Genomic DNA, 24,032 nt, shown 5'->3' with positions numbered 1-24,032 from the left:
TTTTTTTTTATTTTTTTTTTTTTTAAATCTTTTCTTTTATTTTTCTTTCTCTTAATTAATAGTTAGGAATATCGGCAGTGAAATTCCAATGATAGACGCGGCAGGCAGGCGGTCAGTCCAGCGACGTGTATGTATGTGTACCTATGTGTGTATGTTGTGTACGTAAATACGTAAATGTATTATTTTTATATATTTTGTGTTCGTTTTTATAATTTTACCCTATCATTTTCGTTTCTTTTCAAAATTATTCTTTTCTTCTGTTTGTCTCGTTTAATTTTCTCTCATTTCTTTTTTTTTTTTTATTTCTTTTAATATTATTATTTTTTTTCTAAATTATTTATCATTGTGTTTTTAGTGTTTATACCGTGGCACTTAAGCGCGCTGACTTCAGTGCGGATAGAAGATAGTTACGGTTCTTTTTTCTTATGAGAATTGATTAAATCTTTTCATTTGGGGCCGGGGGTGGGCTACCCCATACTTTATTATTATTATTATTATTATTATTATTATTAATATTAATATTATTATAATTATTATTACTTAAATATATTCTATCTATATACGTACACGACCACTTAGCATGATTTCTTGCTTGCTTGCTAGCTTGCTTGGTGTCGATTAACTATGACAGAATTAATAATGATTGAAAATATGATGAGAAAGGGGCACCCCCGACCTTCGAACAAAGCTATCAATCATCCGGTCCCTTTTTATTATTGTTTCCACCATGGCACCATCGTCGTCATCATATTCACCATAATCGCGTGATGTCATATCGTCATCTTATTTAATAATAATCTATATATATATATATATATATACATATATATATGTATGTATATATATATGTGTCGCGTGCGTGCATACGCTCGCAAGTATTTTTGAAAAATAATTCTTCTTTTTCCTTTTTATACAATTATTAATTAATCGGTTATGAACATATCCGCATATGATTACACGTGTATACATATATATAGTTATATAATTATATAATAATTATATAATATACATTTATTATATTATATAACTAACAACCCTTTCGTTACTAACGACCATTAATACAAAAGTAGCTCCATATGTACGGCCGACTCCTATCGGGGGTCATCTGTGATAACTTGTCTTAAAGCATACCGTAACGAAAGAGTTTATTAACTAATATAATTAATAAATATATATATATATATATATATATATATATATATGTATGTATTATAATACGGATATGATCATCAGACCGATGATTTGTAGATCATCTCGAGTTGTTTCGAACTGATCCATATTTATCGATCGGAAACGTAAAATAAATCAATTAACGTCTTTATAGTCAAATTCTCGTCTTCGTCCTTCGTCCTCGTAATTATTTAATTCGTCGTTGAATTATAGTCCGAAACATAAACGTTACTAAGATTAGAAATCACAAATGAAATCACAGACTTTCGTTGGTGGTTCGACAGAGTGAAAGAGAGAAAGAGTGTGAAGGGGAGGATAAGGTAGAGAGGAAAATTGGAAAAATGGATGAGGATGATAGAGGGTGATTGTGATGGTAAATTGGGATAAGAGATTTTAGGAACAGTAGTATAGGAGGATGGATGTGAGGGAATAGGTGAAGATGATAGCCGCACTTTTACGATATTAGAACGAAGACGTCTTCTTCTTCCTCTTCTTCTTTTTTTCCCTATTTTTCTTCATCATTTTAATTAGTTTAATCATCGTCATCGTCTTCTTCATAATCGTCGTGTTCATCATCGTCATTTTATTATTATTATTATTATCATTATCATCGTCTTAGGCATCGTCAAGGAACGAAGTTCGGACGAACAATTCAAAATCCGGGGGAATATTATTCGAAATTTCCCCTAAGAAGGTTTCATTCCCATCCATTTTCCTTGATCATGTGGGCTAGCTCAATTATGAACTTACCCTCCTTGTACTTTTGACTCGACTCAAAGGCATGCTCCTAAAAAATAAATTCAAATGTGTTAGAATATATGTTAGATACTTTTTTTTATGATTCAATCTATAAAAGTTTTTGTCAATTTGTTTTTATTTCTTTTTTGAACTTACGTATTTCCAGCCGAGAGTCGTCTTGCAGCATTCGCAATAAATATCAGCGACCGCATGAAGGCCGGTTAAGAGGACACGTTCCTCGGCAGGACCACAACCCACGTTTACCCTAATACAAATAAAAATATATTCAACAATGTTATCCCTTTAAACAAACGATTAATAATCAAATAATTGTGAGAATATTTGAAATAATTACAAACGAATATAGAAGAAGAAGAAGAAGAAGAAGAAGAAGAAAAACAAAGCAAGGAATTTATTACAAAGAAACAATCATCATTTATTTGCAATTTAATATTGCATTAACTTACACAGAATTGAAGAGATAGGCACGTCCTTGACTGCCCTGGAAGGACTGTAAAACAAGAATAAAAAATAATCTTGAATTTTCTTAGAATTCATTAAAGAATTCAGTGCAACAAGGAACTATACCAATAACAATGCCATTGTTTGTCAAATAAAAAAAAAAATAGAATCACGAAAATCCGCTATTAATTAAATAAATACGAAGAGAAAAAAAAATAATAGCCGTAGTAGACATTAATAAAATATTAATATTAAAAATTAAAACATTTTCTATAATAAATCATCATCCTTTCATCTTCCTCTTGCACTTATTGGGATACTCCTTTTTGTTTTGTTTCTTTTATTTCTTAATATATAAAAAAAGAAAAGAAAATTCCTTAAAAGATTATTAATCGAATATTAAATATTAATTATCGAGGTAAAGAAAATCCGTTACCTGATAAGGAGAGCTCACCTTAGAGATGAGTTCGTCGTGATTGGCGAGGTGAGCACGGCAGTGAATGCACGAGTAAGTGCGATGACAGGAGGGCAGATACGCTTGGAAAGTTTTGACCATGATGCCGTGTCCAAGCGAATTTAAATTATTCTCTCTCCTTTTGTTTTGTTTTGTTTTATTTTCTTTCTTTCTTCTTCGTTTTTCTTATTATTATTATTATTATTATTATTATTTTATCTTGAATATTATTTTGCCTCTGTATCCGTTTCTGTTATTATATTAAATACAATGAACCATTCCTCTTGTAATTATTATTTTAATTCTTGTTTGTTGCTAAAATTTGTATATTATTTCTTATTTGTTTCATATATTTTCTTTGCCCCCTGTTGTTTTTATTAATTTGTCTTTCTTTCTCTTTCCTTCTTCAACCAACACAGTTCTCTTTCGAACGTGAGCCTTTAAAAAGATCTCGTTATTATTCCTTAACGATTATCTTGCAAATATGCGGGGTGGTGGTGCAATAGTGGCCCCGTTCACCGCCGCTTCGTACTCCGATCAGCTGTTGAGCTGGTTCAGACAGCGCCGGTTCGGGGACACCTGAGGAATAAACAATACAATATAAATTAGATATATTTATTCCACATTGAAATTCAATATTATAAGTACAATTGTAATTATAAAATAAATTGTACAAAAATTCATTTTAGTTGGACAATGAAAAGTTTTATCGGTGATGGTTATGTGTCATGGCAACCTATGGGACAAAGAACGACGAGACCTTTTTTATTTATGATGCACGTCGACAAGAAGTTTCCTTCTTGAGAACGCAGGAAGTTCTTTACAAGAACGCAGGAAATATACGCATGTATGTATGTATCTTTAGTCTGTTAGGTTAAAAAGAATAAAAGAATAAAAGAAAGAGAAAGAGAGAGAGAGAGAAAGAAACAAAGAAACCGACGTGTCTTTACAAAGTTTTATTTTAACTGCCTATCTATACCGTGTATATCATTATTATTATTATTATTATCATTACCACATTATTATTTTATATTATTGCATTATTAATTTATTTATTTTTTTATGTAAAAATCACCTATTTTAAAAGTTCGATTTATATGTCGATAAGTACGAACGTTTGAATTTAGCGCCACGCGTAAGTCTCGCGTAACCCGCGAAATTTAAAAACAAAACAAAAAAACATGGAACCAATACACAAGATTTTTGTTTTCTTTGTTACAAAAATGTTCGACAAAAAAAAATAATGCATATTAAATACCGTTATACTTGGAAATAAAAGGGGAAAGTAAGTGCAAACGAGATGCAGGCTAAAATTCGTGAAATAAACTACAACGACGACGACAACGACGAAGTCTCCTGTGTTTAACCTGTTCTATTCTTCATCTCTTTCTACCTTGGAAAAAAGCGGCAACGATTTACCGTGACCTTGCAACGATAACGGTGTCGTTCTCGAATACTCTTTCAGTCTGTGTCAAGTCGAGCCTTTTAAATATGGAATTAGCGTATACATGCACACACACACACATATATATATATATATATACATTTACGGTAGTAAAGACACGGTAACGAAGTTTTATTTTTCTTCCAACAAAAATTGCTCGAACAGTAAACGTGACTTACATCTTAACGTCATTTTAAATAAATTATATACAGTTATACTATATGCACATTTGGAAAAAGTTACATCATCTTCAACGTTTCATTGTTAAATATTATAATAATAATTTATTGTATTCTTTCTGTATATAAATTTTGTTATTTGTTCATGCAACCAACTGTAAGAAATAATAAATAAAATTTACAAGATACTCCATGGTATTTTTCATTTTGACGAATACTAAATGCCAAGAGAGAGAGAGAGAGAGAGAGAGAGAGAGAGAAATGGAAGAAAGGATTCCCTTACTTCCTTTAGACGAATTCATGGCAACTGAATGAGATGAGAAGGAAGAACAAGAACAAAAACAAGAAGAAGAAAAAGAAAAGGAAGAAGTATTCTGAGAAAGATAAAGGGAGTAAAGAAACAAAGCGGAGTCAATACCACTGTTCAAGGTTATTTCAAATCGTCATCAACGTTCTCCAAGCATTCACTGAATCTTTATCAGTATTTTTCTTCTTTATTTAATCCACTACTTGATATATATATATATATTTAATCCACTACTTGATATATATATATATATATATATTTTCTTTTGTTTAATACTTCCTTACCCCACCTCCTCTTTTTCCTCCCTCTTAACCATAGTCAGATAATAATAATAATAGGATACACAATTGGTTGTTAACATTAGATATACCACCATTTTCTACCACACTAGTCAAAATGACTGGTGTATACAACAACAAAAATGCTTTTTGAGACTTCCAGTCTTTATTTACTCTTAAAAAATAACAAAAAAAATATTTAACAATAATAATTTTAATAAATAAATGGATTTATAGACATTTTGAGATAAACAAAACGGTTAATTATTTACAGAAATCAAATGTTACATGAAATAGAAATTTTGAATCAAAATGACTGGTCTGGTATATCTAGTATTAATTAAAATAAGAAACTCAACGGGGAAGTACACATGTCATCGATAAAGTTTACTACTTTAACAGCAAATGTGTGCAACAAACAATACAATGGTATCATAATATTATATTACGAGAATCTTCTTTTCTTTCTTTCTTTTTTTCTTTCTTATGCATTTATTGTGTTGTGTGTTGCAATAATAACGTAGTATTGCGCATCAGTTAAATCAGAATGTGATACACAAAGAAAAATAAGAGAGACACCACGCAATAAGTATGTAAGAGAGAAACTTTACAAAGAAAGAGAAATATATATATATATATATATATATATATATATATATATATATATATATGTATATGTTCGTTTTAATCAATATACATGCATAACAAGAGAATCGCATTTCACGAGGGCCACGTGCTGCATCTTCTAACACAACACATGTATACATCATACATACATACGTATATACACAGATAAACATATCGGAAGATAGTTAATGCATAACGATACCCAACAAAGTATATCTGCGTCTTACATTTATTCGATTAACGTATATAATACACACACACGTGTTGATTTTTATCGTATTTTGTATGTTTTGATCTCTTTTTTCTTTTTTTTTTTTCTTTTAAATCGTTTCATAAAATTAATTGCACTTGTCATTGAATAATCTAAGAGTATCTTCTTTGATATAACAAAATATGAAAATAAATAAACAAACTATTTTCATGTTGAAATATTGGTATGTTATTTTTCGTCAGTTTTTTTTTTTTTTTTTTTTACTGTAAATATGATGAACTATATTTATTTCTTTTATTATATCAAAGGAGGATTATGCAGACGGATTGTCGTATATACTTATTGATAAATGTCATAGATAAAAATCGTATCAATTGAAAAGATCGTGTTCCGATTTAACGTACACTACAAAACATGTATAAACACATATACGAATATATATATATATGTTCTCTTATCGAACCATTTCTTTCCTTCCTCTTAGAATCTTGAAAAATAATCTTTCGTATTATTCGATTTCCGTTATGCATGTAATACTTTGATGCAAACGAGAATTAAAAATATCTAAGGTTGTTGTGTCGTGAATATTTTACATAAATTTATCATTTTATGTTATTTTTTGAATATGTACGTGTGTGTATAAAGTTGAATATTAATCTTAAAAGAAAACGCGCGCGCGCGTGTGTGTGTGTGTGTATTAAAGAAACACAATGTTGATATCGTTTGTTAGAGTTTTCTATTTAAAGAAACGATTGACCGCATATATCGATCGATATATACAAATCAATCGAAAATAACCTCGATTTATTTATTTATTGGGTTGGTTAATAATAGTAATGTCGGAATATTTGGTAATATATATATACTGTGGCCAAGATTCTCTTTGAATTATTTCTTCAAATCACTTACGATAATATCAAATTACAACATCAATTTTTTGTACAATTATTTATTTATTTTTTAACATTAGATATACCAGACCAGTCATTTTAACTGGTCCGGCCATTTTAATTTAAAATGTCTACTTCATGTAACATTTGATTTCTGTAAATAATTAACCGTTTTGTTTATTTAAAAATGTCTATAAATCCATGTATCTATTAAAATTATTATTGTTAAACATTTTTTTCGTTATTTTTTAAGAATAAATAAAGACTGGAAGCCTCAAAAAGCATTTTTTTTTATACACCAATCACTTTGACTAGTGTGGTAGAAAATGGTGGTATATCTAGTGTTAATATGAAAGCTAATAAGAACATTTTACAATTTGAATAAAAAAGTACTTCTCTCTTTATCTAAAAAAAAATAAAAACAAAATAAAATAAAGGATAATTGATCATTTTTAAATCACTTTGATCTTTTCGAGATCCAGTGCATGTTAAAAAAACTCTGACATTACTAATCGGTTAATTCAATATTTCCATTCAAATATTTTCTTTTATATTCGTCGTCGTCGTCGTCGTCGAAGAAATTCGTTCAATTCTCAATGCTTACATTTCCATTGATAGAATCAAATATTTGATCAAAGATTTGCTTTCAAAGACCCTTTCTCACAAATCTAAAATAAGAATTGATTTTAACAAAATGCTGGATTACTAAAGAAAAGTTCGATCTGAAGTTAACTATTATTCTCTTTTATATATACACCCACCCCTTATTTCTCTTTCTCTCTCTCTAATGTTGAAATCGAACAAGTGCAAAAATGAAATAGATAAAGAAGAAACATGTTCTCAACTTATATGAATAGTGTTTCACACGAAAGGTTATACTTTAATCGATTTCGCGCTCAAGTAAACGTTTCAAAGCTGTCGGGTCAACAATTTATCACTTATAATCTAACTTCACTTTATCGTCAGCCATTTTACCTTCGATGGATACGCGCGCGACGTATTATGCTTTATTATTTAAGTTAAATTGTACTTTTGGTAAAATTACGTTCATTTTTACAAAATATTTTATTTTTAACATTACAAAAACGTGATATAATGATATTTTAGTTATTATTACTAAATTAGTAAATATGGTTAAATAAATTATACACTAAATAAATATTGTATTATTTTTAACTTATTATAATATAATTATACTAATTATCGGTACAATTACGATGCGTATCAATAGCGGAACTTGGAAATAACGTTCAAATGATCAACGGGAAAGTCAAGTTTGCAAAGTGTTGTTATATATTGAGTCACGTAGTTATATACATATATATATATATACGAATAGCACCTGGTATTTTCTAATGATATCCTTGAATGAAGAATCGAAGCACGTGTCTGGAATGACGATGCTTCGTCGTTGAACTTTCCGAACAGGAAACAAATATTCCCACGTTCTTTTTTTTTTTTTAAATTATTAGGAATATTTAAAAGAAAAAAACAAAAACAAACTATAAAGCCTATTATTATTTCCCATATTTTCTTTTGTCTTCCACTTCTTCCTTTCTTTGTGATGAAACTTGTAACATAAAAGAAGGATGACATTTTTCATTTTAAAAATTAAGAAAATTGAATTAAAAAAAAAGAAATCAAACATAATTTTATAATTATTTTTTGTAGCCAGAAAAACGTGTTGATATTTTTAAATAATAACAGTTCGTGCATTGATTTGATCCTCGCCGTAACAACGTTGGAGGGAATAAGAAAATGGTGGATCTAAATTTAAACAATAGAACAACGGCGGAGATGTGATCGCGAAATTACTTTCGCGAAACGTCGAGTACGTGTATCAAAAGAGAGAGAGAGAGAGAAAGAGAGAGGGAGAGAGAGAGAGAGAGAAGAGATCGTTTATGAGAATATGCATTTATATATATATGTATGTGTGTAAAAGAAAGAAAGAGAGAGAGAGAGAGAGAGAGAGAGAGAGAGAGGTAGAATGAGATAAATGGACTCGACGAATTTCACACGTCATCGTACTCTCCCATAATCGTATCGAATATCTTTTTCTTTCTTTTTTTTTTTTTTCTTTTCTATCTCTCACGGATGTAATTTCGAATATATCCCCAGGATGATTAAAATCGTTATCATCGTTATCGTTAACAATTTTATCCTCCATTTTTGATCGATAAAACTTCGATAGGATTGATGTAACATTTTTGTTTTGTTTGCACTTTTATTTCATATCTCTCGCTCTTTTTTTTTTTTTTTTTTTTTTTTTTTTTTTTTTAATCAAATTTATGTAACACTGGAGCGCCATCATTTCTCTATAACTATATGTGCAATATTTTATAATTTATTTATATTTATTTCAAGAGTTAGGTTTCTATATATATATATATATATATATATATATATATATATATATATATATATATTAATTAATACATATTTTATACATATATATTATATATATAATTAATAAACATATAGTAATAATACATATATATACATATATATATATATATATATATATATATATATATATATATATATATAAACAATTAAATTAACAATTAAATTAATTAATAAACATACAGTAATAATACATATATATTATTATTATTATTTAATTATAATTTTATAATATATATAATAATATTATATTAATTATAATAATAAAAATAAAAATTAATTATAATAATATTATAACATATAATATAATATAATATGTATGTAGTCAATAATATTAATATGTATTATTACTATTATGTTATTATTTCGTATTACTATTATATTTTGTATTATATATATATATATGTTATTATTTTGTTTTATATATATAAATGTAATGTAAAAGAAAATACGTAACGATAGTGTTACGCACTTACTTACTTGTGCCCCACCCTTATATCTACCTACGTATTAACACGGATTTCTATTACGATCAACGTGAGTATATACACGAATACATAGAAGAACGTGTTATCGTCTCTATTTACTTATTTGCTACTCCTATGTAACGTTACTTCAATGATCCAAGTAAATAAATGCATATATGTATATGTGTGGGTATTTGCATGCATACATTTAGTTATCATGTAACTCTTCTTCAATAACACTACAAGTATATGTATAAAAGTATACGTGTACATGTATATATGTTCATAAGTTACCATGTAACTATTCTTCAATAATACAAGTACATAAATATGTATGTATGTATGTATGTATGTATGTATGTATGTATGTATGTATGTATGTATGTATGTATGTATGTATGTATGTATGTGGATTGTTTTCTATGCATTGAAATGCCCAAAAAATTTGTTACACTTTATAAACACACAGAATGGTGTTACAAATATGAGTTAGATTCTACACTTTTGATAATTTTTTTTTATATAAAATTATCCCCTATTTATTTATACATTACCAATTTATAAGACACTCTGTATAATCGTATGGTTAGTATTGAAAATATATGTAAATATGGATACAAAGCTTTTCAAAGCAAACCAAAAGCTAATTCAACTATGAACGTGAATAATAAAATACAGTATATGTATATGTATGTGTGCATTAGTTACGATGTTGTGTAACTCATTAATAATGTAAATAAATAAAATGTGTGTGTGTGTGTATATGCGTGTAGATAATTTTATCAATGATATTACATAAATAAATTATTATGCGAATATATAAATTACATTGTAATTCATCAATGATGCATACAAATGAATGTAAATGTAGATATATGTGTGTACGTATTATTCATTAGTCAAAGCACCTATTTTATTATTTACGATGTTTAGAATATAACAAACAAATTTCAAATGATAAGTACTAAATTCAAAATGACTAATCCTATTATCTATTTTGATTTATCTATCTTATTGTAATATTATTGTTCAATAAAGTTAGAATATATTTTTTTTTTCTTCTTTTTGCATCGACCGTTCACATTGGCAATGTGCCCTAGAAAAAGAATGCTATCGTTGCGAAGGTCATGCACGAACAACGAACCGACGAAAGCCATAGATGATTGCCAACTTTTTCGTCATAGTTTCTAATCTCTCAATGTATAATATTCCAATGCATCTCTTATTATGAAAGAGAAAAAGAGAGAGAGAGAGAGAGAGAGAGAGAGAGAGAGAGATAAAAATAGAAATAGGATTACTAAGGATTCTTAAAATATACTTTTTAACACGTTGAACGCCAAGCAAATTCTTAGGGGAATTCCCGTCAGGCCACAGGTGTTAGTTTGTGTATTGAAAAAGTTGAACATGTCAGTCATCTGTGACTGACACGGCCTAAACGGAAAATTTAATGTCAGTCACTGATGGCTGACGTGGCGCTCAACGTTAAATCGTATCTTTCTTATTATTGTAGATTCATTATTAATAAATAAATTTATATTAATTATAATTTTATTATATATAATAATATAATAATAAAATTATAATTAATTTATATAAATTAATTATTTATTTAATAATTTATTAATAATAAATTTATATAAATTATAATTATATTTATATATTAATTATTTTTTTATTTTATTATATATTATATATAATATAATAATAACATAATAATATTAATGTAATATAATTAATGTGTAAAATAATATAATATAATAATATTATATAATTATATAATATATTATTATATAATAATATATATAATTATATTATTATATATATTATATTATATATGCAAAAATTTGCATATTTGCATACAAATAAATATATATATATATATATATATATATATATACGTGTATGATAATTTGAAGGATTGAAAAGGATTGGAAGAGTAGAATAACAAATAAAAAAAGAAATTAGAATTTGTAAGCGAAGGATTTTGAAACCAGTTCGTCTTTATGTTACATATGTATTTATGTATATATATATGTACAACATACGTTTCGATTGCATGTAGAAAATGATACTGATAGATATAACATATTGTTCTATCTGTACACGTACGTAATCATACATCATATCGATTTTCATAAACGAGTTAAATTTATCCTACGTGAACGAGAACGTTCGTAGATTACTTGGGAATATGTAAATTTCCGTTTGTATATTTTCGATCGATTTATTGTAAAATAAATTAGAAAGAGAAAGAGAAGTATGTGTAAAGAAACAAATTAAAAATATTGAAAATAATTTCGAAAGACAAAAAAAAACAAACAAGTAAAAATAGGAAAAGAAAGAATGATACAACATTTGTCAATTATACTCTCTCAGTAAATTAACATAAAAAGAAAGGAATAAAAAAAAAAACAAATAAAATAATGAAAAGAATAAACGACAAAAGATTGTGCAAAAGTTATTGCCCTCGTTGGCGCCTTAATGACCTTCTTGAAAGGGGGGAAAAAAAAAAAACCAGGTGATGCAACTAAAAAAGACATCACAGTCATTAGCAGGTAAAAAACGTTTTCACTTACATTGTGTATTTACCAAGCAAATCAAATACATATGTACTTTGTCTTATGTACGTTTTAATACACACACGTATATTCTCGAAAAGTCGTATCGAATTGATCTCATCTACGATTGGTCAATAATTTAAACAATTATGTGCATTTGATTGTGACAACAAAGTTCTCTCACTAATTAAAAAAAAAAAAAAAAAAAAAAAAAAAGGAAACAAAAGAAACATTTATTTAAATATAATACATATATTAATATATACTAAATAAGGTATATTGTTGAATGTTGTTTATATTGTTTTATATTGTTTTGTATATTGTTAATATTAATATCTAATATTATATTAGGGCATAATTAGAATTAAGTATATTGTCAAGGGGAACGAACATGTAGGGGGGGGCCCTCGGGGTAAACACCCTAAAGGGTATACCTGAAAAATAAACTTCTTCTTCTTCTTCTTCTTCTTCTTCTTCTTCTACATATATTAATATAATATAATAAAAAAAAAATAAAATTAATATAATTAATATAATATAATATATAATACTATAATAATTAATATTAATATAATAATAAAAAAATAAAATTAATATAGTTAATATAATATAATATATAATACTATAATAATTAATATTAATATAATAAATAAAAAAATAAAATTAATATAGTTAATATAATATAATATATAATAATATAATCATTAATATTAATATAATAAAAAAACATAAAATTAATATAACTAATATAATATAATAATTAATATAATAAAAAAAAAATAAAATTAATATAGTTAATATAATATAAAATATATTAATATAATAATAACAAAAAAATTAATATAACTAATATAATATAATAATTAATATAATAAAAAAAAAATAAAATTAATATAGTTAATATAATATAAAATATATTAATATAATAATAACAAAAAAATTAATATAACTAATATAATATAATAATTAATATAATAAAAAAAAAATAAAAATAATATAGTTAATATAATATAAAATATATTAATATAATAATAACAAAAAAAATTAATATAATTAATATAATATAAAATATAATAAAATAATTATAATATATATTAATCAAATAAATATTTAGGTGAGTTGAAAAGTTTTGAGTCTAAAATAAAACTCACCTTTATATAAGTTACGAAAAAAAAAACTATGGAAAAGTATAAATAAAGTATAAATAAATTTTCATTTACTTTTAACAATATCGACAATTTGATATCTCACGTTAAAATTGATATTTAATTTATTTTAGTAATTAAAAAAGAAATAAAATTCAAATTTTCAACTTATAATAAATTGAATCATCAATCCGATAATTTATGGAATTTCTTATCGATCTATTTTGGCATAGTAATTTAAATGTCATTAGTTATGGTAATAGAATAGATTTTGCATAAATTATGAAACTTATTAATTCCTTAATAAATAAATTAGTTAAACGATATTTAGTAACATATACGATTTATTTCTAATTGTAAATAAACACGTGATTCACGACAATTTAATTCACTAATTTTATGGTGGTATTCTGGTCTAGAGGCATGAATTTTAGGTACGTTTTCAAATGTAATAACAAAAAGACGAATAATATTTTCACTATCTATAATGTTACAAGATATTCATTAATATTTCGAGAATACATGGAAAAAAAAAAAAAAATAGTGAAAAAATTCAAAATTGAAAAAGATATAGGCTGATGAATTGGGGGGTGCCAAAAAAATGGTGCGCAACGGTTGTCACGATTGCCAGCTCTTCTAGTAATCCAAAATAAAAAATTAAAACGGATTAATAATTTACAGTAATGCCGCTATCGTTCGAACTAAAAGAATTGAAAAAAGTTTTTCTTTTTTATTTTTTTTTTCGCTAAATTACAACTGTTTGAAAAAAAAGATACGTTATTATTTTTATCCCTTTTTTTACTTTTCCGAATTTTTTTCAAAATAGTTAAATTTGATAATTTTTTTGTAAGATTTTAGTTTTGCACGATAGAGTAATGCATAGAGAAGATTCTTATCAAATTTCAAGCAAATCGGTTTAGTAGAACTTGAGATATCTTGACAATTGTGAAAAAAAAAAAAAAAACAGTTTTGAGAAAAACGCATTTGAAGTTTCGCGTAATAAGGGTAGTATATAGGATGTCACGTCACTAAAACAGTTATATCTCCGAAAATAAATTGAATTTTGAAAAATCCTCTTGAAGACATATTCTTAAAAGGTTAAAGCTTTGAAAATATATATATATAAAAAAAAAATCGATTTTTTTCAAATTTCTAGACCAAAGAATACCCCCCTTAATAAATAAATTAGTTAAACGATATTTTCTAACTTACACGATTTATTTCTAATTATAAATAAACACGTGATATTGACGACAATTAAATTCACTAATTTAACAAATAAATTAGTTAAACGTTATTTTGTAACTTATACGATTTATTTCTAATTGTAAATAAACACGTGAGATTCACGACACGTGTTTATAGTAACACGTGATACGATGATAAGAGAACAAAATAAATTTAATAGAAAAACAAAAATAAACCGATCATATCGATTATTATAAAAATATGTATCTTGTCGTCAACCGAACTGATAGGAAGAAAATATTTTGACCCTTGTGCTAAGGTAATCGAATAAAAATGTCTTTTTCATTTTCTTCTCACGGTCTGCTCCAATTCCTTCGAACGTTTATTTATTTATACAGAATACTTCGAAGTATTTCGGAAGTATGTTAAACAAATAGAAGACTCAATGAACTATAAGGGTAGGGGAACGGGTTTGATCCTAGATTTAAAAATAATTTCAAAAAAAAAAAAAAAAAAAAAAAAAAAGTAAACTCGTTATGAAACATTAGAAAGAAAGTTTTTACTACTTTTGTTTTCTTTTTTTTTTTTAAGCGACAGCATAAAAGCAAATCGTTATGTACAAGGTGACAGAATATATTCATATATGTATATGTATATGTATATATATATATATAAAAGTTAGGTTAAATACATGGATATGTATTCGTACGTGTCAGCTAAAAGAACAGGTATAATCCACTGTACTTAGGAATCTAATATTAGTTTACTATCCATCGATATTATGGTTTGCAAAATATCAATGTGGCATTAATTTTATATTTTTAAAACTATAAATTAAAAAATACGGTGAATACTGTATAAAACGTACGTTATTCGTTTGTAAATGAAATAAAAAAAAAAAAATAAATAAATCGTTCATCATCCAATTGGCTTAAATCTCATTACGTATTAATGTATATATATTAAATAATATTTTTATTATATATTATTTTATTATTTTTTTTATTAATAATTTATTTTTTTATTTTTTATTATATATAATAATATTTTTATCACATATTATTTTATTATATATTATTTTTATTTATAATTTATTTATTTTTATTTTTTATTATATATATTATATATTAATATTAAATTAAATTAATATATTAATATTAAGTCAATATTCTATATTAAATAATATTTTTATTAGATATTATTTTTATTTATAATTTATTTTTTCTTATTTTTAATTATATATAAAAATATTATATATTAATAATATTTTATATATATATATATATATATATATATATATATATATATATATATATAATTAATGTAATTATTATTAATTAATAAATTTATAATTAATTAATAAAAACATATATTAAAAAAAAAATCTATCATCATATTTGACCAACTTACGAATGAAAGTAGTCGATAGGTTCAATTTAAAAAAATAAAAAAAATAAAATAATAAAAAGATAAGATAAGTAAAATAAAAAAAGTAATAAGAAAAAATTATAAATTATATAATATTTAATATTAATAAATAAAATAATGAAATATTTGTTTTCTTTAAAATAATGATTCCCTTTCGGGATACATGGAAAATAATGAAATATATAATATTAATAATAGATAAAAATGTAAGAAAGCATCTAATTGCATTATACTCGTTCATCCCGTTGCCGATTCCATTCGCACACTACTTTACCAAAAGAAGATACCAACTCTTGTATAAAGGGGGTGGTGTTGGGGCGTCATGCGCACATTGGTGCGCTGAATATGCGCGCGTGCGCACGTGAAAGAGCGCACGCGCGCATATTCAGCGCAGTCTCTTTATCCTGTTCTTTGTAACCGAGCGCGTTGAACAAAGGCGGCCACGAACTGTCTAGCAAATGACGTCACGTCTTTACCCTTCTCCTTCCCCCTTTTCCGCCAATCACCAACCCACCACCACCCACCAACTACTACCACCATATCACCACCACCAACTTTCATAGTCTTCTCTGTTGAGAAGGGCAACGTGCAACTTGCAAAGCAAGAATACAGGAGCATGTGTTTTAAATGCGCATGCTTAGTTACTTTGGATACGCGTGGGTGAAACAGAACGTGCGCTTTTCTGCGCAAGAAGAGGAAATGTATAAAGGAGGAGGAGGAGGAGGAGGAGGAAGAGAAGGTCGGGGGTGAGGGTTGGAAAAGCAAGTTTCGCGACTCTCTGCGGAGAATCTTGCAAAGAGACAGCTGACAGTCCAATCAGCTGTAAACCTCCTACTATTCGTCCAACAGGTCGATGCAACCCCCGCCAATTCTAATCGATTCTACTACTCAAATATTTTCTCACCCTATATACCATTTGTATTTTATTGTTAAATCCTTGATATATATATATATATATAAATATATTTGTTAATTCGTAAAATTATTTATTAACTAAATCATTAAATAGAATTATGTATATACTTTTTAGTAGTTGTAAGTAATATTACTTACTTTAATTAATTAATTTTATTTTATTATTATTTATTTTATTTATTTCTTTTTTTTATTAATTTATTTATTAAATTAACTTTTATTAATTAATTTTATATATATATATATATATGTTATTATTAAATATATATTAAATTAAATATATATATTATTATAATATATAGATATTATATAGATATATTAAGATTATATATATATATCTTATATGTTATTATTAAATATATATTAAATTAAATATATATATATTATTATTAAATATATATTAAATTAAATATATATATTATTATAATATATAGATATTATATAGATATATTAAGATTATATATATATATATCTTATATGTTATTATTAAATATATATTAAATTAAATATATATATATAGATATTAAGATTATATATTTAACCAACATATAAGATTAATTGTTGGAGTATAGATATTGAAATTAGATTGAATACTACGCTTAACAGAATTATTTGTTTTTAAAAAAGATCAAAACTAAACTAAAAGCTAACTACAAAGATTGATTATAAACTGTTTTACAATGTTTCCCGTTAAAAGCATATCCTTATATAACAATAATAAAACTAGGTCACATTGTATATTGGTATAATGATATAATTATGAATATAATCTGCAATATGTACACATCTGCAATCATTATAATGACTTCAATGAATGCACTAAGTTTTCCTTTCTATCGGTCATTACGTATCTTTTTTTTCTTTTCCTTTGTTAATCTTATAAATAACAACTAAGTATTATTGTATATAATAAATACGTGATAAGCTAATCATATCAATCTGGAAAAAGTAAACTAACATATAATATACTTTATTCGTTGATTGTGCCAACTTTCTCGTAGTTATATGGTTAGTTTACATGTAAGTAAATAAAAAAATAAAAATAAAAAATAAAAAAAAAGTGAAAGCAATCTATTTCAAGAGATACGAGAATTATATATAAAATATATCCAACTATTATTACATCGTCAATGTTAAAAATAAAATATACGATGTATATCAGAATTCGAAGATGCGTAAATTATATAATATCTGTTCTATAATTTAAAAAAAAAAAACATCAAACACAAAAATTACTAAATCGACAAAATTAATTTCCCCATTGAGAAATGTTCTTTTTAATTACGTTTCCTAATTCTATGCTATTAAAAATACTTTTCATTTGTTGTTCTGTAATATTGATTGAAAATTAATACTCTTTTAATAATCCCTATAAAAGAGAATTTCTCAAAAGAGAAAATTGATAGAATTGAACAAAAATTCTTGAAAGCGTGTAATGATCGAAAATATACTCGAAACCCATTTTAATATTAGGTTACACGTATAACGTATCTAGAATTTTATGAGATAGTGAAAGATAAAATATGAAACATATAATCAAGGCCAGGTGAAAATATTCACTCGAATAAAAAAGAAAAGACAAGAAAAATGGAAGGGGGCGGTGGTTTGGTTGCCAAGTGAAAAAGGTTCGATGAGAAATTCTGATATAGATGTAAAATATTATAAATAGACAATATTTTCTTATAAATAAAATGTAAAATTATATAAAGTTGTTTTTTCTTTTTTTTTTTTTTTAATGGAAAAATGAAAGTCGAAAGTGAATTTAAATTGAAACGATGGCTTTTTCAAACTCACTCTCACTCTCTCTCTCTCTCTCTCTCTCTTTTTCTCTCCTTCGAATTTCTTCTAGAAAAAGGAAGAACAGAATAAAAAATAAAAAGAAGAATCTATGCACGTTGACGACGAACGATGCAACTTAAATAAACACGACGAAGAGTGGAACACACGACGAGACCACGACCACGACGAGTGCAACCACGACGCACAGCTTTGAGTTTAGTTTAATTCGGGTCATCGTCCTTCACCGCTCTCTCGTCGTACCCGTTTCATTTTCTTCTGATCCCCTCATTCTCCTTTAGTAGGAAGAACATACGAACGAACATACGAGAGAAACGATGCTGCAATGTGCCGACCACCTCTCCTCTTCTACTCATAATATGATTTTCATTTTTGCATTTAAAATCAAAAAAAAAAGTACAAACCTAACTAAAGTACTTGCATGTTATATTTATATTTATCAATAATTCTAAGGATAGTATTGAATTTTTACGTACAAAATAAAATCAAAATACCTTTTTAACACGTTGAACGCCACGCGAATTCTTAGGGAAATTCTTATCAGGCCACAGGCGTTACTTTGTATTGAAAAAATAGTTTAGTGTCAGTCATTAATGACTGACACGGCCTAAACGTAAAGTCTAATGTCAGTCACCAATGGCTGACGTTGCGTTCAACGTGTTAACGGAATAGAATTAAACACGACGGACAATGTACATCATTTTTTTTTCATATCGAATATAAAAAAAAATAAAATAATATTGAATGATTATTTTCAAATATTATGTGTTTATTTTTTTTATTTTCTTTTAAAAACGTTTATGCGTAAATAAGATACTAATGGAAAGATCGTAATCATGGAAATACGGAATGCGTATGTACATTTTTTATTTCTTTCTTCCTACTTTACGAAAACACATCGTATGGATGAATGTATATATATAATGTATGTATGTATGTATATGTGTGTGTACACGTGAGTAAGAGATGATAACAACACAGGCCTCCAATGTTTATACGACGCGCCGTCGTCACCGTCTCAAATCAGCTGTTTGAATGTGTACAAAACAAGACGCGGCCTTTTGGCTTATCTTGCTTCTTCTTGTGGTGATATTGTCGAGGTTAAACGTGAAATTCATAAACGTTTACTCAATGTCTTCTCTCAATGTCTTTTATCTCTCTCTCTCTCTCTCTCTCTCTTTCTCTCATAAAACAATAACGATCGAAATTGAAAATTACGGGAAAAAAAAAATTAAAAGTTTACTTTAATGGTTTTTGTTGTTGTTTCTCTTTCACGATAATAAATCAATCGAACATGTATTACGAGTTTTTAATTAAACATACATATAATTATTTTTTTTTGTTTTTTTTTTTGTATTTTTAATCGCATTGATAAATAAGAGATACACGCATACTACGTAATACAACATGCCACACTTATATACGCATTTAATTCGAATTAAGATTAATTAATAGATAATATTTTCCTTTGGAAATGTCAGCTTAATTACAAAAACAATTCTTAGGATTACTCATCAAGATATATATATATATATATATATATATATATCTTTCTTTCTTTGTGTGTATGTATGTGTTTGGCTGGTAATGTCGTGCCTATTTTCAATAGAATATTTCAAGATGAAACAATTTATCTATTAATATAAATAAATATAATTATAAAAACAGATATATAAAAAGATTTCTTTATTTGTTAAAGAAAAATCCAAATCTTTTGTATTAATTATATATTTAAATGTGTGCGTTTATTGTATATATAAATTGTTGATAATCGACATAGAATTTGAGAGATTTAATCGAATGATATCAAAATGAAATATTTTCCACGCGGTCAAGTATCTCCTCGAGTGCAAAGATCACTAAACTGTAAAGCAAGAGAAAGAAAGAGAGAGAGAGAGAGAGAGAAGGAAATAGAAATAAAAATAAAATCAAACGAAAGAGAAAGAGAATGAGAAAGAAGAGAGAGAAAGAGAGAAAGAGGGATAGAGAGTGCATTGCACTTCTGTGGAAGGTATAACGCACGTTCGAGAAGGATCAACGTGAAACAGCCAAGAGAAATAACACGTTCTTCATCCAATCATATTCATCTATCTATTCTCTAATTTTCTTTATCTCTATCATTATCTTTCTATATCTATATTTGTCTATTTTTCTCTCTCTTTCGTGCATGTATATTTCAAAATTAGAGACGCACGTGTGCGGACGTGACAGTAGAGTTTCATTGGATGGCAGATTGCAATAGTTCATATGTGATATATATATATACATAAAATATACATGTATATATGTATGTGTTTATTTGTACAAAAATATGCATGCATATACATATATATATAATGTGTACAAATAAATAAATCTATAAATTGTAACGATGAATATTTATGAAGTATAATGATACCAGAGTATCCCTATTTTGTTTGCATTTGTTTTTTTTTTTAGAATATTGAATAAAAAAAAATTAAAAAAAAAGATAAAAAATAAATATTATACGTGCTTAGTATGCAAAAATAATTATTAAAGTACCAATCGTATATAACTAATTCTTTCAACTGTACCAAAAGAATATAAATTTAAATAATAACAATAATAAAATGAAATAAAATAAAAATTTGATATGTTTGTAATATAGAAGGAAGGAGTTGCAAAAGAAAGGTGGCGGCCCTGGATGCGCGTCTTCTATTTCTTTCTCTTTCTTTCTTTTTCACTCTCTCTCTCTCTCTCTCTCTCTCTCTCTCTCTCTCTTTCCCTCTCACTCCCTCTTTCAGTCTCGGGCAGCTGATGGCAGCCTCGAGCGTCAGCTGAGAGCGTACACAAAGGCTACGGAGAGAAACGTACCGCGCATACAACTAGATGCGCGCCTAGAAAATCAGAGTGAGAGGGACAAAGAGAGAGAAAGAGAGATACGTATATATATGCATATACATATACATATATATATTTAAAGAGACAGAAAGAGAGAGAGAGAGAGAGAGAGAGAAGACAAGTAGGGAAAGAGAGAGAAAGAAAGAGAGAAAGTCTACGACGAAAACATTGGTCATTTGGAAGACTTATGCGAATAGAAATACAATTAAATATCGAACCGAATGTTCTGATTTCCTGTATTTTATCTATTTTCTTATTAAATCCCATTTAAAATCTAGACCAATGAAAAAGAAATGGTAGAAAATTGGAAAAATTATCAACAAAAATAAATGAGAATGAAATGAAAGAATATTAAAAAAATATGAAAGAAAAATATGATAAGGTAATGCAAAAGGTATTGCGTAGTTGGAGACGGACAGACACAGCATGGACGACTAATAGCACGTCCACCACAACGCTTGACAACCGATTCACTTGACGACACACATTTCTTCGATTTTAAAATGATATAGAATAATCCTTTGACATTTTCTACGATTCGGTAATACAATACTGATCAAAATTGTAAGAGGAAGTGAATGAGACTGGAAGAGGTAAAAATATTTTAAAGAGAATACCATATATTAAAATGATCGTATTAAACAATGACAACAAGTCCTGTTAAAAAAGTAACTTTCTCTTTAAATATTTTGTATTATTAATTGGTATTGTTATTATTGTTGTTGTTATTATTATTCGAATAAAACATTACCAACCTCCATATGCATCCGTGGCCGCGGCAGCAAACGACGACGCGCGTGTCCTCGTTCCTCGTTCTTCCTCTTCCTTTTTTTTTTCTTCCTTCCTTCCTTCCTTCCTTCTTTACTTTTATCCCTTACTTTCCTTTAGTCTTGTTTATCTTCTGTTTGTTTTTCTATCTTCTTATTTTCTTTTATCTCACGAACAAACGATTATTTATTTCGGAACTGTGCGTGGTCCCTGTCTATAGACCTGCTACTTCGTTTTCGCGCAGTGCCACGAACAACAACGTCGACGACAACAACAACGACTCGTCCTGATCATCACTAAACGCAAAAAACGGTCGCGTCCAACGAATACCGTACTGCTGATCGACTCGGCGTCGTTCGATTTATTTCGGTTCGTCCAAAGGTGGCGGGACGGTGTAAGGGAGAAATTTTATACGCGCATGCGCATTATTAGATTAATTTATCTCCGGACATCGCCGTCGAGATGCACCGTGGCGCTGCAATCGCGACTAACCCTACTCACATGTATTCGATGAATGATGCACTAGGATGCACCCTAGGATGATGCACTTTTCTTTCTTTTTATTATATTTATTTCTTTTTTTATTTTATTTTACTTTTTGAATATTCTTATCTTGATTTCTGTCGTTTACCTCGTATCTTTTCTTCAATTGAATTTATATATTTTAATTCTTTTTCAATTTGGTAACTTTTACTTTCCTTTTTCTAATCTTTATTCCAATTATTTACTTTATTTGATAGATGCAACTTATTAGATGATCGAATTTTTGAAAAAAGAAAACTTTCTATGTTTCTGCGATCTATCTTGAAATCAGCGCTCACTGAAAGTCAAATAAAACTTTGACAATATTAAATCGCGAATCAAGGTAATATAGTTCAGTGGAAAAAGAAATATAGATCAAATAACTTTACCTTTTATGTCTTCGTTGTTCCTCGTAGAATTAAGCGAAAATATATATGCACGTAAATAGCAAGAAGAACGTTGAGTTTGTGCATATCAATCGCAATGCTATCTCGACTGTTCGATAGTTCAAATTTACAAATATTCCCGCCACTCTTGGATAACTTCGGGGCGTTGAAATTCCTGCAATATCCGCATTCGATGATTTGAAAAATAAAATACGCAATAATAATAATAATAATAATAATAATAAGAAGAAGAATAAAAGAAATAAAAATTTACATTTCTTAAACTTTAATATTATAAAAAAATAAGAAGAAAAAATGTTTCATAGAATTAATTAGAAAAATTCTTTAGTTATAGAGTCGCAAATGAAATATTTTACGCATGAAATAAACAATTACGTATTTACTATTAGATTATATAAAAAAATGTACGACTGCATTTATCTGGTCGGCGTAGATTACACGTTTATCGTGTTATTAATGATTATGGTTAAACGAACCTGTTCTGAATAATAGCAAATTAACGTTTAATAAAAAAAAAAAATGTTGATGTATTCTTCTTTCTGGATATATCGACGTTGATAATCTTCCAACACAGCAGGAACTCGACCATTTTCATTACTTACATTTGACCATGTCCAAAATAAATGTCTCAGCGTATTCTTCTTGATATTATAGGACAATAGTTTGGGGGAATATCTGACAAAGTTAGTTAGAATTGAAGTATCTATGCAGACCAGGTAAACAGAATCGTGTTAATGACGGTAGACTTTTAAATGTTAATTTTTTCAACTGTTGACCATAAAAACCTAAAAATATAAATCCATTATTATTGT

The 24,032-nt window shown here is 26.9% G+C and overlaps 1 protein-coding gene across 2 annotated transcripts; it reads right to left on the bottom strand.

Moving 5' to 3' along the window:
• Positions 1-284: 284 nt before the first annotated feature.
• Positions 285-22,842, bottom strand: Ypel (Yippee-like). Of its 2 annotated transcripts, none has more exons than XM_015319802.2 (5): positions 22,279-22,842; positions 2,807-3,403; positions 2,376-2,419; positions 2,065-2,173; positions 285-1,957 (listed from the first exon to the last, which is right to left on the bottom strand). In XM_015319802.2, the coding sequence occupies exons 2-5, from the start codon at positions 2,924-2,926 to the stop codon at positions 1,868-1,870; spliced, it is 363 nt and encodes a 120-aa protein (XP_015175288.1). In that variant the 5' UTR covers positions 2,927-3,403; positions 22,279-22,842; the 3' UTR covers positions 285-1,867. The 2 variants fall into 2 exon arrangements, with proteins under 2 accessions (XP_015175288.1, XP_015175289.1); XM_015319803.2 differs by having other exon boundaries at positions 2,825-3,403; positions 22,279-22,792.
• Positions 22,843-24,032: the final 1,190 nt, after the last annotated feature.

Source organism: Polistes dominula, unplaced genomic scaffold, assembly GCF_049000335.1.
Source record: "Polistes dominula isolate Pdom_NZ unplaced genomic scaffold, Pdom_raw_medaka contig_19, whole genome shotgun sequence".
NCBI lineage: Eukaryota > Metazoa > Arthropoda > Insecta > Hymenoptera > Vespidae > Polistes > Polistes dominula.
The sequence above is the reverse complement of the archived record's forward strand: the minus strand, read 5'-3'. Positions and strand labels throughout refer to the sequence as shown.